General features: G+C 46.1%; 1 protein-coding gene across 3 annotated transcripts in view; it reads left to right on the top strand.

Annotated features, from left to right (window-relative positions):
* Positions 1 to 19,377, top strand: part of grin2bb (glutamate receptor, ionotropic, N-methyl D-aspartate 2B, genome duplicate b) — a 66,744-nt gene that overhangs the window by 2,553 nt on the left and 44,814 nt on the right. For all 3 annotated transcript variants that reach the window (XM_078080652.1, XM_078080651.1, XM_040186254.2), the window contains exons 2-3: positions 878 to 1,540; positions 11,204 to 11,896. In XM_078080652.1, the coding sequence (XP_077936778.1) occupies positions 1,532 to 1,540; positions 11,204 to 11,896 (702 nt within the window). In that variant the 5' untranslated portion in view covers positions 878 to 1,531. The remainder of the gene's footprint in view (positions 1 to 877; positions 1,541 to 11,203; positions 11,897 to 19,377) is intronic.

Raw genomic sequence — 19,377 nt, 5'->3', positions numbered from 1 at the left:
ACATTTGAATAGAACAAAGGACATTAGGCAGGATAAATGTAACTACGGCTGCAACTAATAATTATATCCACTATGAATTAATCTATTTATTAATTAATTCAGTTTAGAAAATAACAAAGTAGAGAAAGAACCACTAACCCAGAGTCCAAGATGACGTCTTAAACCGTCCAACCAAGAGCCCACAACCTGGAAACAGGTTTTGACAAAGGAAACAACAACGAGTTATCAAAGTGGTTGCTTAATATTACTAATTGACTCACCAGTTCAGCTCCATTAGATTACACTACCAGACCAAAGTTGAAGAATGACGTATCTTACCCTACAACGTCAAACCTTGTGAGATGATTTCATTGAAGCAGTTTAAGGGAGCACCGGATTTTGAAATCTGCTAATATAATTTAATAAGTAAACTACGAAATAATTATGGAAAATAATTAGCAATATCACAGTGCATGTGGTTCTGGATATATATTTATGTTAATTTAGTAGAAGACCGAACAATAAAGGGAGAGCTGTTTGAACAATTTGATGATGAAAAGCACCAGAGTCCATTTTGGGCAAATTAAAGCACCGTACCAATTAAAAGGCTCACGTTGCTGCAGGAATAAAATTAACATCCAATAAGCAGGAGAGTTACAACAAGTGCACCGATAAGAGATACAAAAGAAGTGTTTATGAAAGCGGATTAAAGCGCCGCGTGAGCATCTCGCACGGATAAAATAACACAGCGATTTAACCAGACACGGTTCAACACAGCAGTTTGACCGACTTAATCCTTGACCTCCGAGTTAAGCCGTGACCTCTGAGCTAATTGACTTGTAGACACTTGTAACAACACATCCATCCACCGTCCTTCTCTTCTTCTTCTCCCCTCCAGACTGAGAGAGAGGAGAGCGCAGAGCGGCCCGCCAAACCCATCATCATGACCAGCTGAAGCAACGCCAAGGCAAGCACAGCCAGAAGAAGAAGAAGAAGAAGAAGGAGAAGGAAGGGAGGGAGAGAAGAAGAAGACGAGGAGTACGTGCAGACCCGCTGCTGCTCATCTCCACGGCAACTGTGTTCTCGCACGCTCACAGACTTCTGGGAGGAGACCTTGGCGCGCTGCATCGTCGGCGTTGGAGGAAGGGAAAGGGAGTCGGATGGAACGGGATCAATGAAGGAGCGTCCCTCCATCGCTCGCCATCTGCCATCGTTGTGATTCCTTTCGTTGAGTTCACACACTGACATTTTTAGTTGATTTTGTTGAACTTTTTAAAAGTCAAAAGCATATCTTTTTTTAGCCTCTTTATATGTCAAAATCGTTGTTTGTACACGATTGATGGTCCAACTACAGTCCAAAAAACAATCACCTCCACCCCCACTCAAACCAAGACTCCCCACCTGTCGCTCTGCCAGACCCCCGACCTCAGTCTGCCGCCGCACGGGACTTCATCTGTCTACCATCCCTCCACCCGAGGCTATGAGAGGAGTCCAACCCCAGATCACTCCATCATGCCAGTTCTGAAGAGCAGAGAGGAGATCCGGGCTGGCAATGTTCAAGGTAGGCCAGTGACTCCAACCCCTAGTTCGCTTTCGTTTGGCTATGATCATTATTATTCTACTTTTAACTTTTAATCACATCCTGGTTCAACCACAGAAATTGTCCTCACTTTTGGGTCAATTAAACATCACGGGAGGTGGAGATCAGTCAGTATTAAGTCATGTGTGACGACACACCTGGAGCCTCTTGAAGATCTGAATTATGATTTATTTGGGTAAAGTTTAGGCAATGACAGTGACTGTGCGTCACATGTATATAAAGAAAGACAATATATCTATATGTATATATATATTAATATGTATATATATATATATACATATTAATATATATATATATATACACATATTAACCCTTTGATCCCCAAGCAGTTTTGAGGCGTAGATGTATTTTATGCAGTATAACAATTACACACAGTTACAATGTCATAAATCACAAAAAAAACAATTTATTTGAGCGATTCCCATTTTTACAACGTCTCTCTCCTTCATGCACTGTGCAGAATGCTGTTACCTCAGATGGTTTATTTTGGCGCGCGGGTTCAAATGAGACGTGTACCATAAAAGGTTGAAAATCACAAGCTGGACTGACACTAATGAGGGTTCTTGTGGCCTCCACCTGGGAACTGTGTAGCTTTGCCGATTGCTCAAAAGAACTGGTGCGTTTTAGTGATGAGGGGGTTAAAGTGAGAAGCTGTTCACTGGGAGTTCACTTGGCTGTAAAATGTCACAGTGATCCTACACATTCTATTTGAAGTCGTATATTCTAAAGAGTGGCTTTAAACCAGGGTCGCTATGCAGAAGAACCTTTTGTTATTAAGTTTCACAATGAAAGACCCCGTAAAGTGCAGACATCTTGATGTTTAAACCTGCGCTTAGAAGCTTGTGGGAATTCTTGATTTTGAGCGAGACAACAGAGGACGGGACAGAGCAGGATGAAGAGCGTCCATACTGGGAAAGTAGAACGCACAAATTGGCTTTTTTCATTTTAGTCACATTCTTTGGGAGGAACCCCAGCGTTGAGATAACAGCGTCAAGGCACATGCTGAGGCAATAGTAACCGAGGATGGCGTGACGCTACCAACGCGTTACTGCTGAGCCTGTTCTCCTTCCAGCAGCCGCTTAGGAGTTTGATAGAACAGCACAGTTAATAGTTGCAGAGGGCAGAGAAAAGATAATGGAAGGACTTGTCCAGCACAGGAGCACAGGAGAGGAGATAAAGAGTACACATCCGCCCTAAAAGGAGAGTTTAAACTAAAGACTTTTATTTGTGAGAATTAACTTTCAGACCAGAGATTCTAAGGGTGTTTTGAAACGGCCCCAATCCTCGCAAACCCAAAACAAGAGGTCCTCCATGTTTGCGTCCCCTGACCCGCGGACATCCCATGTGGCGGTCCAGTTGTGACACGCCTCTATCGTCACACCCGGTAACGCCCCTCCTTCTCATACACATCAGCTTCAGCGGCGAGCGCGACCTGCCCCACGGACACTGCGGCCCACAGCTGCCTCACCGGCAGCGTTTCAATCCGACCCCCCGACCCTCCGACCCCACACCTCTCCACGTCGGGGCCCGGGCCGACACCGCAGGGGTCCAATGGCTGCATGTGAACCGTGCTTCTGGGGCAGATTTTCCATCTCAAATAGAAAGACGTGGGCGTGGCAGCGTGAGCGAGGGGTCGAGGCGTGGCTGACAGCAAAGGAGACAGACAGTCGGACACCGAGCAGCAGGCGGTACGTCCAGAGGCAGCCTCCCTGACAGGGTGAAGGAGCAGCTCTGTGGACAGCGGCCGCGTCCTGATGCTGCATGTTTCTGGGGATTGTGGTTTGGGAGGGGTGGGGGGGGGTTACTGGATGTCCAGTGGCGGTGGCGAAGTGTCACGTGATATATATATATATATATATATACATTAATATATATGAGCGGCGGGACTCACAGGCTGACTCAGTTTCAGATGCAAAGCCTCATGCGCCCGGCTTAACAAATGTTGATTGAGTCGTTGAAGGATTACAGGTGCCGAGCAGCCTGGTGTTGTTTATTGTTTACTCACAAGCAGGGAGAGGGAGAGAGAGGGAGGGAGAGGGAGGGAGAGAGAGGGAGGGAGAGAGAGGGAGAGAGTGGGAGAGAAGTGCTAAGTAGTTACACAACGCCACAGAAGAGCCTCTATCATCCTCTTTTAGGTTTTCTGCAAGAAATGATTCAGGTAACACAATCCAGAGTATGAAATAAACTCATAGCTACAACTACGTTATCTATAGTCGCTATAACTCGACCACCCAACGGTGAGTAGCTGAGCGCCATCTAGTGCCAGACGGTTAGATTAACTTTTAATCTCATTCATTTGGTAATCTGCAAAAGTCATTAGATAAAAGGAGAAAAGAAATGAAATGTTATTTCAAACAAAGAATACTTTTATCGGTCGGATGTGAACCATAAGATGAGGTTGAAAACTGCTCTGAGGCAACAAATGAGCTGACCCGACGCCCATGTGTGTGCACCCCGGGTCACACGGACAGGTCCTTTTGCAGACACGGCTCTCACACATTTACATGTCCATTTGAACCCCCACTGTGAAAACTGTCTGGAGTTATTATTAGTTAAATAAACTGAGCATAGCTGCCATTCCATATTTCTTTTGTTAGAACCAGAAACCGAAGCTGTCTCTTCTCCCGCTCCTCTTGCGTACCTGTGCGCGTGTGACAGGGAGAGAAGGAGGGAAAGCTAAGAATAGAGAGGAAAGGGGGCCCAGCGCTTCCCACGCCGCTCAGCTTCTCCGCGTGCCAGCAGGCGTTCAGCCGCTCTGCGCACGCGCCTCGTGCCACGTAAGGCAGCGACGGAGGAACCGAGCACCCTGTTCACCAGCAGAAACGTCGGGCGCATGCAGACATTGGATCAGAAAGGGTCATTGCCGAAGGAGAGACTTTTTGAGGCTCCTCCACTGACTCTGTTTTATTTTTTCGTATAATACTTGAAAGAGAATTGAGTGAAAGGGTCGAGGTGCACAGATTAGAGGAACTGGTGGAGGGGGTTTGATAGCTGGAGGGGATATTTGATGACAACGTGACTCTGAAGGAGTCTTTGCTTGCATGATGACAAGATGATGATTATGTTTTCAGAGCGAGGGGGAAACGTTGAAAGAAGGAAGCAGAACAACAAAACATTTGGAAGAAGAAATCCGCAGAAGCAGTTTGCTTTAAAGAGGATGAAAGCTTCACAAGTAATTCCTTTGGCTAAACGCGAACCAATGAATCAGAGTAAAGTTACGGTTCTCATTTCATCCTGTAGTAGATCTGTTTTTGCTGCTCAGCCCGTTGCAGGTGTCAATAATAAATCCTTATTACCCTCAGGGGCCTGGGCGGGGGGGGTGTCAAGTAATCAGCACTCACTTGAGATTTAGGGGGGCATTCAGAGAAACTCCGACATGAAGGAACACGACGAGCCGGGTGGGGAAGAGCTGTCCTTTATTTAAGATGTCGTTCTCTCAAAATGAAGCCGAGGAGCAGCTGATCAGTGAGCCAGAGGGAGAAAGCAAGGGCAACCTCTCAGGCCTGAGTGGACTCTTACTGATGGACGGTGTCTTTTATTCACATTATCAGCTGATTAACATCACACAGCTTAAGTAGATCCAGACTGAAATGAAAATCGGAGCTTGATTCGCCGCTCGTATAATCTTGTGATTTGGTAAAGATAATGAATTAGATGCTCAGAGATTTCATCAGCCAACGAGTGGAGAGTCGGAAACCTGAACAAGACGGTCTGCAGACAGTCGAGATGGGGAACTCTACAAAAGATCAATTCAGTGCATTGTGCTGCATTTGTTTTGTAGACACACAATGGATTGATGAGTGGAACATATGTAGAATGGAGTCGCGGTTATCAATAATCAATGCGCTAGTAACGTTACACCTTTTAAATTACAACGCCGTCTTGTATTCTTGGCTCGCCAAATGGAGAGGATAGTGCAAACCAGGTCCTCCAAGGAAAATCATATATATACAGTATATATATATACATAGTGTATTTTTTTGCCACTAAGAAGTGGGCTCTGAGGGTGAGCAGATATTTTCTGGATGTAGTGGAGAAGAGAAACAATCATTTTGTCTCATCGGATCTGAGGACGTCCGGCGGGGCGAGTGCAGAGGTCTTGGGACTCGGGTGATTAAAATGGAATTATAAAACAAAGTGATTAGCAGGTCCTCCAATAAACTCCTCCCATGGTTGTCAGGCGCCACGGGGGCGCCATCAAAGGGAAACCCAGGAGAGACGTAGCTGCTCAGATGAGAAAACACCAGCAACTGGCTCGGTGCAGAAGATAGAACACTCTGGTGTCGTGTGCTTCTCTGACATGCCAGTGAGAAAGAACACACTATGGTGAGAGCGTGTTACCAAGTGTCACGGGGTGACATGATGCATCGGGGCCACGGCGTGATACCCTTTAGACCGTGGGACGTATTGTACGTGTGACATTGGTCCAGGCTGTAGAAGACCTCTGTATTTCTACATCACAATTTAGTGCAAAGCAGGAGAGACGAAACCTGGGTGCAATAAATGGCTTCAATGAGGTAATAAGACCCCGGGGGGCAGATGTGTTTCTGCTCCCTCGGGCCTCAGGGTCTGCACCGGTGTGTGATGTTGTGTGCGCTCTCTGTCTCGGTGAGTTTATTTGCCCCTGATAAGGAGACCATGTCCTGTTATTTAGAGCGCTCGGTGAGACAGCACAGATCCATAGTGCGTCTCATTATAAGTGCAATTAGTAGAGGAGTCTTGACCACGCTTAAGTGGACTTAAGACACCCGAGAACCTCTTCAATAAACTGGTGGTTCGTTTTCCTCGGCCTGCCCTTCTGGCCCTTCTGGCCCTTCAAGACGGCACCGAGGTGACGGATTATTCAATATAGAGAACGTTGTATTAGAAGATTACTCAAAGACCAGTAACACTTTCATGACACACACCGGCCCCTGTTTTATTTTGCCTACTCTGCTTTGTTGGGCTGTAACATTCTCACCCTCTCTCATCCCACCGAATAACTAAACCCCAAATACTGAAGCGTCAAGAAGAATCAGCACGACTACGAGACCAAAAGGGAAGCAAAGGTCTGATGCGATGCGTGACTCTGGCCTTGAGAAGCCTTCAAAGGTCAAGGATGTTTAAATGAAATCGGTCACAAAACGCTTCATTTGCTTGTGTATTTTCGCTGGTTTTGTTAATATTAGAAGAATATGTATTATTCAAATATTATATTCTGACTACGGCAGAGGAGCAGACAGTCACCGCTGTGAGAGTGAATTGAATAATTACAGCGCATGTAAATAGAACTTGTGTTGACTTCCACTCCCCCTGCGGGCGACTCATTATAGCCGCACGATGTCTGATTACCTGAGCACGATGTCACGCGGCTCTGACTGGCTGGACGTCGTTCATCCAAAAACAGCACCAGTCTTCTGGTTCGTGCCATTTCAGAATATGTACGTTATATATATTTATATATAGGTCTGTGCGCTCTCCAGCCGCGTTTAAATTCTCTGTTAAATAAGAGTGAAGGAAAGGCAGCGAGGGCTTGACTCTCTTCATCTTTTGCAAACGTTCCAGTAGAACCGAATGGCGTGAACCCAAAAGAAGAAAATTCAACAAAATGTTCATCTAAAATAATCCTGTTACTTGAGGTGGATTTTCTGGTTATCCATGGAAGCCGTTATCAACTCAGCCGTTTATTTCCCATCAACCATGTAAGAAATAAAGACTCTTTGGGCTTAGTGTTTGTTTCTGGAAGTCGCACATGACATGGGAAGCCACACATGGGCTGGTTTGTTACAGCTGTTTGATTTTGGTGTGATTTAATTGCAATAAATGGTCAAAATGATGACTGCATAAGGATTCAGATGTGCATAGAATCCTGTATGGTTATTTATCTCTGCAAGACGACAGGAAGATTTAAAATCGAATAGTTTCCTTAGTGGACCATGGCGGCAGAAGGTCAGTGAGGAGCATCTCAACGCTGGCAGGCTACCACATGACTATTTGCCTTCTATCAGCGGCTCTTAGTGTCTATTTGTCTCTTTGTATAGACTTTGTATGTAATCTACACCAATACTACTAAAAATGTGGTTTGCGTCATTTATCAATGTTACTTGTGACCGTGTTTTCAAGGCCTGTCTGGAGACGGTTGCTGATTAGCTTCTTAAAGCTGGACAGATGCTGCAGGGATGACCGGTTCAAATAGGCCCGACCCGGAGGCCCAGAAGCTTTCATCACACCGGTTCCCTCCACAAGACGATGGGTTTCCCTGTTGGATTAGTGCAGAACAATAAGCCAGTTGTTACTAAGCTACTAACTAAGTTCATGATACTTACAATGTCTCTTCAGGTACATGATCTCAGTATACACCACGGCCGGAAAGGCAACTGACTTTCTGAAGACCCGTAAAAGAAAGAGATTGAAGATTTTTATCGACAGACAGAAGTCCACCGGTGTGAGCGGCGCCGCGTCTCAAGCAGCTCTGCTTATGCTATCAGTGCTTCGTGCCATTTGCGTGGCTTCTGTGATCAATGCTCTTTGCAAATGTTAAGTGTGAAATGACTGACACGATCGGGCTCAACCCAGAAGCCCGGCAGTATGCACATGAACCCGACGGCGTGTGTGTGTGTTCATATAAGGGCTCTCACATTGGAAAAACAGGAGCCATGTGAACGCATTAGGAGGCCTCACATGCTGCTTGACCTTCCACCAAAAAACATCTCAGTGTTTCCCCTACCGTTATATCAGGGGGGGCCACATCTGCCTTTCACCCGGGGTTAGCCACCTTCGCTCAACACACCCACATGTGTGTGTTGCCGGCAATGCAGACATGCAATTGCTGTGTGAGTGCGGTAATGGGCTCAGTAGAGCGTATAAATCCACGCGTCAACCGCTCAATTCGTTTGTTCCATTATGCGACGAGTATATATGCTCCGCACTTGACACCCTCCATTTAAACAGCATTAATTGGGGCCCGTTGATGACGCAGAAATAACAGGATGCTCCCTCCATCCTGTTATTTCTGTTTATCCGCCTGTAGCGGATTCATTTTTAATGCAAGGTACAGTAAAAAGCGCCCCAGCGGATCATCTCTATCCGCAGGAGTGCATCAACTTACGCAACGTGTGTGTGTGTGTGTGTGTGTGTGTGTGTGTGTGTGTGTGTGTGTGTGCGTGTGTGCTTCTCCGTTTGGCGTTGGCGAGCGTCTTACTTTACACTAGTGATGAAAGTCAATTGTATATTATTAGGCGCAGCCACGCGCTGCATGTGATGCGCTGCGTGAATTACTGCGCGTCGTGTGTATCTTCCTGTCCGTCAGGGTTCTGCATGGAGGGGCATTTGAATTGTTACTATGGAAACGGAGCTGTGCCGTTGTAGAGAAACGCATACATCCGAATGGGTCTCTCTGTCTCTCCCTCCTCCCTCGTTTGCTGTCACACGTCTTGCATTATTTTAAAAAGATTTTCCTCTAATAGTGTCCCCTCTTTAGCGCGCCATCCTTCCTTTCTTTCTCAGCACAGTGTGAGTTGGAATCATTTCTTAGTTTTCCCGGTTTCTCCCTTTTGATTTCCTCCACCTCCTCCCCACCCTTGACTCTTCTTTCAGCGTCTTGTGCTAATCACGTCCTCTTTTCATCTTTCTTTCCTCAGCCGTGTTGCTCTTCCACACCTCCCTCCCTCCCTCCCTCCCTCCCTCCTCTGGGTTCCTTACTGCTGTTCCTTCCTCCACCTCCGTCTCTTTTGTGTAGGTCTCTATTTATTCTCTCTCCTCTCCTCTGTGCTGCCTTCCTCCCACTTGTTTCCTCACCCTCCTCTCTCTGTCTCTCTGTGGCCCCCATGGAAAACGTTGCCAGTTTACAATTAGTTTGTGCACCTGCAGTTGAACCCGACAAACCTTTGGTAATTAGACCTTTTAGGCAGACAGTTTTATTCATTTGGTTTCGGGTGGAGCGGCCTCCCTGTTCTCCACCTGCCCGTTTCAGCCCTCTGTTGCTGTTTGGCCCCCGTGTCCGATTTCAGTTACCACAACTTCTCTCTTCTTTGTTCTGTTTGTTGTGTTTTGGTGCTGGCTGCTTGATGAATAAGAGATAAGTGGAGGTGTTGCTGTGTGAGCAGAAGAAGGGAGATCTGTTCCCTGTGCTCCTCCGTGCTCCATCACATAGCTTATGCTAAATTAAGATTCCACGTCTTCATCTAGGCAGGAAATATGCCATGATTCGGGCCCCCGCATTACAGCCGAGTAAGAAACCGCAATTTTCACATCCATGAGTAAATGTGTTTCACCTGCCTGTCACCTCCCTGTGCTTACATGTTTCACTCAAACTCCCCCCATGGCGTCTCCCCCGTACTCCCCCCCACTGCTCCCTGTGTGTCTGCTAATAGAGGCATAGTGCACACCAGCAATGCTAGTAAACAATGGGTCTCAAGTTGATTTGAAAAGTCTTAGCGAGGTGATCTCAGAAGATGGGAGGGAGCAACTGAAAGAAAACAGGCTTGGGGGTTAAAAACGAGACAAGCGGGGAAAGTAATGGGCGAGAGAGAGGGAGAGAGGGAGAGAGGGGGAGAGGGAGAGAGGGGAGGGGGAGAGAGGGAGAGGGAGAGGGGGAGAGAGGGAGAGGGGGAGGGGGGGGGGGAGAGAGGGAGAGAGGGGGAGAGGGGGGGGTCTGAGTGGTCACTTAGCCTGGTGGCAAGTCCACGAAGCTGTGAGTCTGTCAATCTGTCCAAATGCACAGACTGCTGTCCTGAGTCACACGCACACACGCACACACACACACACACACACACACACACACACACACACACACACACACACACACACACACACACACACACACGCACACTGTGTCGTGGACGTGTGCCACGGGGTTCCTCAGTCTCAGCCCAGTGTGATGCAGTTGGTGGTGTCACTTGATGCTTTATGGAAGCTCTCAGTGTTTGAGCTCTATGTGACTCACCTGCTGTGGTAATTAAGGGGTAAAGTGTATTTTTTTAGGATCCTGATCAATCCTTCATCTATGAATGTTGGCCATTTTAATATGAAGCACCAGCAGTTTTTAAGCTGGTGAAACATGAAGGCTCGGTGTCACCGTATAATCCCATCAAATAAATGAACGAATGAATAGATTCTTACTACACAGTTTTTTGTTAGTGGCCAATATGTGTTAAACAATCAAAACAATAGCCTTCATTTGGAATAACAAGATTTAAAGATATTAAAGATAATATGCTGGTTGGTCTCAATTAGCAAATTGAAATTGGTGGTGTTTGGGGTTTTCATCTGCCAGAAGCGAGTACCCGTCCACGCCACACAGTCTGGTCATCAGCTGCCTCGGATGGCTGGTTGGAGTCGGCCCGGGTTCCTTTTGAGTGAAGTTCAATGTGTTCGTTAGGAAGTAAGGGTCGCTAATTAGCACTAACAAGTTTCCCTTTTCCCGGCGTCGACCGCGCACACCCGCTGACCCGACGGGATCGTTTTTCCAATGGATCGCTGGAGGCACCGCGGAACATTTGCGTTGCGTCGGTGTGAACGAAACAAGCGTGACACTTAGCGGTGGAACTCGGTATTCCGACCGGTCAAATATCAAACCACTTTTCACCCTGTGAGTTCTACGGACTTTACACCTGGTAATTGCTCTGTTTCCTTCTCTCCCTGCAGGGACGGCATTCACACTCCTCCACAATGCTTGTCAGCCTCCACCTTCCTCCCTCCCGTCTTCACGACAAGCGCTTCGTCTCCTTCCTTTCCTCCCCCCAGCATCCTCCTTCTCCTCCCCCAGACCGGCCCTCTCGCCGGCCTTATCTTTGGCCAACCCCGCCCTTGCTCTCCTTGTCCTTCTCTCTGCTCCTGCTCTCCACACTCATGCTACCCGTCTGCGAGTCTCGCAGGGCCGGAGGAGGGACAGGCACGGGGCCCGGAGGGGCCCCCGGGGGACAAGGCGGCCAGAGGGGAGGCGGCACCCAGAGGGGCGTCGTCATCCCTCCCCAGTACTCTCCCGCCTCACCGGCTGTCCCGCCAATCGGTCCCAAAATGATCAACTCCCTCAGCATAGCCGTCATCCTGGTGGGCAACTCCAGTGACGTGACCCTGGGGGCCGGACTGGAGAAAGAGGACTTCCTCCACATCCCTTACCCTCCTAAAGTCGAGTTGGTCACCATGAACGAGACCGACCCAAAGAGCATCATCAATCGCATCTGCGCACAAATGACGAGGAGCTCTCTGCAAGGCGTGGTGTTCGGTGACGACACGGACCAGGAGGCCATCGCCCAGATCCTGGACTTCATATCCGCCCAGACACACATTCCCATCCTGGGCATCAGGGGAGGCTCCTCCATGGTCATGGCCGCCAAGGTAGGGAGAAAAACTAAAAGATTCAACTTGAAACTGTTTAGCAACAATTTGCTGAGCCCACACGATAATCAGGGCAAATCATCCGGCAGTGAGTAGGGAGGTTCTCGCTTCTTCATCCGTTGGGTTATGCTGAAAACACTGCAATGGATTTAATCCAAGAAGCAGTAAAACAATTAACAGTTCTGATTAAATCTAGTCTGATGATCAATTATTTCCAAGATATCGACGGTTATTTGTCCATAGGAGTCACACAGACAGTTTTATTTAGTCTTTTTGGTGTGAGGTGTTTGGTTCCTCTACAATAATCAGAAAACCTGAAGAAAAAAAGATGCATCAGCCTCCCACCACTCAGCGCTGCCTCTGTGCTGATTGATTTTGCTGTTAATTGACCTCCTCCGCGAGCCTGACGTCACTTCTGACAGCGAGTCGACTCAAACTCCAAAAGGACTCCCAGCGTGAGACAAAACCGCACATAACAAGTAAAAAAACAGCTCTGTGGGAATCGAGGGATAAAAGACATTTGTACACAAACCAGAGTCGCACAAGGAGAATCTACGATCCACAAATGGAACAATAGATCTGGAAAGTGTCCTTAAATAATGTGTTAATAGGCTTAACACAATCCATACGACGCTTTTCATTCGCCTGTCGATGCAGGTTTCCATTTCAATGGGGCAGATTCTCTGCAGTTGTTAGTTTGGAATGAGCGATACCGTCGGTAGTGTTCTATATATAAAGTGTTTTTTCATTCATTTCGGGTGAGGATGTCCAAGATACTGGAGTTTGCCTTTTTTTCTATCTGACATTATGGAAAAGTAGTTGGCTAATTAATCGTAGTATCGTCTCATTAGCATTTCCCGGTCTTTATTAGGTATTGTTAGTGTTTCTCCGATGCTGGTGCTAAAACGACATTTGTAAAACAAGACCGGGTTCTGATCCGATACTTTTAAAAACAAAAAAAGCACAAAATGACAATTGACGACATTAAAGAAACTATAAACAAAATATGAACTGTTACTAACAGTTTACAGTATACTTACACTGTTTCCCCTCTGTAAGTGTTAGTGTTAGTTGGAATTTTGGGAATGATTTTAGATTATTCTCAATGTGCAGCAGTAACATATTGAAAAGCATTTATTTATGGACCGACGCTCCTCGCGTGTCGACTTATTGACGTCATGATTGCAGCAGGTGCAACACAGAGAGCTGCCTTGGGCACGAGAGCATATCTTTTTTCTACCGTGTTACAGAATTTATTATTTCTATATTTAGTTGACGCTTTGCTGCGTAAAATAAAGACAAAACAAAAAGAAAATCTCCTGTCATCTGCATAAGGAAATGAATTTACTGCAGCTCAATTACAGCTTAATGACAAACAACAGCGAAGGAACGACGCTCTGCTCACGACAGGCCACCAGTTTCCAGCACACGTCTTTATACGGTGTGCAATGGATCCAAACCAGCCAGTGTGCCATGTCACATCTTCACCTGTGTGCTCGAATGCAACAGAGCATGCAATGCAAATCATTTGTTTACTACATATATACACTTTCTATATTATAAGTCAAAAAGATGGATTTACTACACGTTGGCATTCAATCCCTAAAGACTAAAATGCAGAATGGAACAAAAGTAAATGATACTGTCATGAATGTGAACATGTTATTTTTTCACACAACATGAATCTATATTAGAGCGGTAAACGTGGTGTGTTTCCTTTACTCACAGTAAGCAGCTTCTGATCCACCAGGGAAACTACAAATGTCAAGATCGGTTTTCTATGTCAAAGCAAATATATGAAGGAAAATACAATCATCTGAATCTAGTCTTTAATGGAAATAATTGTTAAATTGTAGATGACGATAGCAAAATAGGATGATTTAGAACAATTAAAACAACATTTGGTGCAGTTACTCTGTTCTACAGCAAACTAACGTGTTTATTCTCTCCATTGAAAGTTGGAATTAATTGTGAAATGAACACCGGCAGATTTGTCAGAGAGTATAAACTCTGCTTTGACCAATGAAAACTCTTTTTGTGCAGTTTGTGGTTCGTGCCACACCCGCTGACTTTGTGTTACCACGAGAAGTTTGTTATTGTCTGAAGGCCTTCTGGCTCGGGCACAAACTGATAAATACACGGTAGGAACTCAATTATCACAGCGCAGATTCCCCCTGTGGAGAATCCTGATTATTATGATTAGATTGTGGAAAACATGTTGCATAAATATGCATGATAATCAAATCATTTCAAGAAATCACCTTTTGAGTTCTTCAAATGACTGCAGGTAAATGTTTTGTGTTAAAGTCTTTTGTGTGCGACGCACCATAACAGATCTATTCACCGATGTCATTGTCATCAGCTGACTGAATATCCACGATAACCTACACCCATTATGAGGATCACAGGCCACTTTTTATTATATTCTGAGATGTGATGACCAGCTTTACTTGTTGCTCAAATTGAAGAGAGAAGTAACGAGATAAAATCTCAGAATTAGGTTAACGTTACAGCAGGCGATCAGAAACACTGGTGATGACCACCGGCCGCCGTGTCTCCATCTTCTCTTCTACACACACCGTCTGCACATCCAATGTGATGGATGCTGAGATGATGGGGAAAGGACACTGTGTGTGGGGGGGGGAGGTTATGATGTGACACAACTGTTGTGGGTGTGAAGGAGGAAGAGGACATTTAATTACCACATTGAACAGCTGACAGTGAAACAAAGGGCACAAACTGGGAGCGACAGGACGCACATGTGGAGGAGAGTTAAACCGTCCGCAGTCAGTCCGGGTTTTTCCCACCTCAGTAAAAAGCATCTGTCTAATCGGCGTCCTACAGTTTCTGGTGCTGCGCGTCCGCCCGCTGAACCCCCGCCAACCTGCACGCGTGACAAAGGGAAACCGGTCTGCCGTCACTTCTCCGTGGATCCGTTCTGCATCCGCCCGCCCAACTAAGCGTTGCTCTGACATCAAAGATTAAAACCAGATGACTTGTGGATGGAGCCTTTCTCTTTCTAGAGTGAGGTGTCTTTATATTTTATGACGTCCTTCCCCCTGATATGATGGGGGTCTGTGACTGATGGTGCTGCACCGCACAACACCGCCTCTCCTTGTTTGTGGCGAGCTGGAGAGAAAGCTGTTTTTCTGTCCGCAGGGAAATGAGTATTTCGTAGAAGTAGAATATTTTTAGAAACGATTACATCCCTTATTTTTCAATAAATGTTGACCTTTGGACCGGAGACTTAGTGCCGAGAGAGAGAGAGAGAGAGAGAGAAGGGGGGAGTTATTTATAATACTACTTTGAATCAGCGCTATGAGTACAGATTCTTTGCTATTTTTTTCGGCCCTAGTTATGGATATGATTCAGATGATCATGTACAGCAATGATGTCCAAACGAATCGACTTTTAAAGTAATGATCACACATCACAGGAAGCTCAGCCTAATAACAGATTCTGTTTTTTCAAAACTCGGTGAGACTCTGAGTCACCACGATTGGACGAGATGGTCGCCCACCCGGCTGAGCCACTGCAGCACATGAAGAGATGTGTGTGTGTGTGTGTGTGAGGGCTGCGGTAGACATCATTTGATGGTTAACCCAGTTGTTGAGGAAATCTGTGCGGACACTTGCTTGTATATTTTTCTCTACATACTCATCAAAGTGCTGTGTGAGTAACGGATTTAACGCCCTCGTCATGGGGGGGGGGGGGGGTTCAATTGGGAGGATGAATAGATTAAAGAGATGGATAAACAGGGGAGGAGGATCAGAAAGAGGGAGGTGAGGCTGTTCACTGTGGTGACGTAGTGATTCTAGCCGTTTCTAAGCCGTCTTTTTAATGTTTTATTCATAGCGCCATGACAACCAAGAAAAACATGGAAGCCGTTCACCTGATATTCACTTTAACACCTGTTAAAGTGAGAGGCGAAGAAACAATACTACAGCTGAAATAATTGGTTATTTGATTAATTAGTTGGTTGTGAGAACATTTTGAAAATCAGTTCAATCACTTCTTTTTTGTTACAATGTCGCAAATTAAAGATTCGAAGAAGTTCCGTATTCGTATTCTTGTTTTGTTGTGTTTAACATTAACAACAACACCAGACACCTCAACCTCATTCTATTCTAATTTTCACCTTTCTTTCAAAACTGTTAATCAACCAATCAATAAAATAACTCGTATACTTTCTCTCTGCTTTGAACTGTCTCTCTTGCGCTGATCGTCTTTGCCTTGTTGGCGGATTATGAGTGTGTTGTATTTTTGAATGAAAGGCGTAGCTAAGGGGCCGGGGGGGCATGAAGCCTACAGAGTCACGGCGGGGAGATGCACGTTGTGTGCAACAGAGCCAGTGAGTGATTTTGCAGCATCAATAACACAATTCCCTTTAGGTTGCCATGTCCGTCCACAATTATGTCAAATCTATTGCACTTGCGTACTAAAGTCCTTCTACGCCAAGGCGAGCCCCTTCTTGATTGATTTAACCCCCCTTCCACGGCGGTTGACCTTTAAGCCGCATTACTCAACGTACTTAACAGCCTTCGGCGGGCGCGTCCACAGTCTTCCTTTCCCACAATTCCAATGAATGTGTGACAGACGCAGGTAGCCCATTACGAGGCAAACAACGCGCCATGTGTTGGCGCCGGCATAATAGGACGACAGAGTCGCGCCCGGCCGACGCTCGGCTCCGGCTCTGGCGACTAATGAGGCCTTCCGGATCTTTTGTTAGGGCCCAAGCGGTATGCGTGCACGGCTTTTTGTGCGCGTATGTGGATAGGATACGCATAATGGTGGTCGATGGTAATGGCCTCTTGGCCTGTGTTTTGGGGAGATTAAAGCTGTTGTTTTCCCTGCAAACAAGTACACAGCATCCACGATCCGCCCAGTGGATTTCCTCTGTTGCTGTGTGCGAACGGGCCGCCGTGCCGCGGCTCTCTGGTTCTCCAATGGAAACGTAGTACGAATGATATTCATCAATCCATCGCATTGCTGCGGAAGTGGCTCTGGTTTTAGTAACTGAAGGCTGATTCACAACCCTTTTGATTGATTACTACAATTATACAGCCTCTACTTCTTGACAGGAAGTAGATTATTTTGCTGACGTTATTTGACATCAACCAGGCCGGCGAGTCGTTTCCCAGCAAAGCTCCTTGCTAATCTGCAGCAGGCGCCATGACTGTTTTCTCAACCTACTGTCTCATTCCTAATTCCTGTTCTGCTGGTTGTACACGAGCGGCTTTAATTTAACTTGGCATTCGGACAAGAGAATTAAGGTGCGATCTGCACATATGCAGAGGGGACAAAATGAAGCCGTTCCTCTCGCCAGCGGCCTCGATGATTTGCACACAATACTAATTCATCGAGGGGCTGTTTAACAAATGAATGGTTAACAGGGGCTGTTCAATTCCTTTGGCCAGCGGACAAAATATTTCCCCTCATGCAGCTATTACCTGATATTATTCTGCCAATCTGGCTTTTCAGTCCTATTATATTTCTTGACTAGTTTAAGAAAGACATTGTGTGGAATGTGAAGAGCCAATTCTGCTTCTTTTAACCTCTGCGTGTGAAATAAGTAACTTCCACTACTGATAGACCTTGAATAACAACAATACAGTGTTTTTACAAGAGCAAAGGAAATTCACTAACGTAAACAATAGCAGTTGTAAGGCTGCTGTTTCATTTCTATTTTATTGGGCGTGTTGAGATTCCTTTGCAGACACGAACAGTGAATAAAACGAGTGAAATAGAATGATTTTGTGGCTGAAACAGCAGTCGGGCTCCAGAAATGATTACTTCCTTCGCTCCTCCTCTCCTCGTGAAACTAATCCCTTCCTGTTAGAGCTTCAAGCACATTTTCTTCTCTCTCTCACCTTTCTGCTGAACATTTAACCCCTTTGCGATTACAACAAATGCCTGAAATAGAAAAGAAATCTGCGGTGAAATAAAGCGTTTGTGTCATTCCCGTCAGGTCCTTGACGGCTAAATGTGAGTACTGTACACAACGACACGGTCACGAGAGGACAGAGCTGTGAGCTGCTGTCAGTCAGTGGAAACTGTGACAACGTCCAGAGCGGCACCGCCGTCCTAGAGAGGACGTCACCGACGTCGGTGGGACGGCTCCTCTGGGGACCATGAACATAAGACACATTATCTGAGCCACAAAACAGGACGTATTTGACCAACAACACAACACTTTGTGTTGCCCAATCCTGGATAACACAGCCAAACGACGCCTCCCAGAAACTTGATTTCAATGTGACGGGCTGTATTTCTTAACATCCAACTTGCTCTCGTGGCGTGCTGAAATCACAGTGCTTCCCTCACGCACTAAGCAGCAGTTGGTTGACAGTCAGGTGGCGCTGTGATGTTTCCTATCAGTGCTGCACCCTGAGAACCTTCTCATCGTGGGAGCAGCCTGGAAACGACCCTACCGGCCGCTCCCAGCATGAGACAGATCATCATCCTGTCCTACGCCCCTTCGCTCTTTCTCTCACTCACACACACAGCTTAATTCTCCCCCCTTAGCCCCCCCGTTTCCCAACTCAGCCCGCTTCATGTCATCAATCTCTTTTTCTACATTTTAATTGTGTCCTTCAAATGTGCTGCAAAAACGAATCCTCTAGTCGTCCTCTTCCTGTCTGCTTCCTCCTCCTCGTCTTTCTCTGCTTATAATGAGCTCGTTTTATCTGTGCGTGGACGGGATGAGTAATTTGGAGATCACAGGAGGTCTCTCTGCATTGCACTGGGTTACAACAGGTTGTCAGAAGGTTTTGGGAGCCTCACCGGCCTTCAGACTATCGGGCCTTTTAACGTTGCAGCTTATGGGGCCTAATTACCCAGCTAATCTCATTATGTAAAATAAAGTTGGGATCCTTTTCCACTGAAGTCAAATGACGCTTTTGCGACAGTGAGTCTCGGCCAGCAGTGACCGGGGCATCAAACCAACCACCCGCCTCTGCGTCATACACCCCCATGCAGTCGTTTCACCTCATTCTCAGGCGGGATTTATGGATTTGGGGCCCGTTAGACGTTGTGTGATGTCGATCCTTGTTACCGGGGGTCTGAGAGGTTAAAAGGAGATGTTTCTAAAAGGTCACGGTTCTACCTGAAAGCCCGGGGAGCTAACTATAGCAAAGTACATTAGCAGTACATCAACCGGCCGTAGCACTATGATACCTGCTAACTACATATGCTCCTTTAAACACTTTATCTATCTATTTAATTATCCTCTGTCTCCATCTTCTGTTGCTGTTTCACTCTTTTAGCAATTTTTCTAAATTGCTGAATTAGTTTGACGTCCTGAATATATCCATTAAACGCGTATTATAGACCCTTCTGTCAATGTGTAAACACAAGTAGATCATATTTCTGCAGGGAGTGAAGTTAGTGGCAGTTTGCGTTTTAAGTCAGTTCCAAAAATAAATAGTTGATGCCTTTGTTGTGGTTGTTAACGTAGTTCCATATTGTTGTTTTGCGTGCCG

The sequence above is a fragment of the Gasterosteus aculeatus genome, chromosome 9 (genome assembly GCF_964276395.1).
Source record: "Gasterosteus aculeatus chromosome 9, fGasAcu3.hap1.1, whole genome shotgun sequence".
NCBI classification, from domain to species: domain Eukaryota; kingdom Metazoa; phylum Chordata; class Actinopteri; order Perciformes; family Gasterosteidae; genus Gasterosteus; species Gasterosteus aculeatus.
The sequence above is the reverse complement of the archived record's forward strand: the minus strand, read 5'-3'. Positions and strand labels throughout refer to the sequence as shown.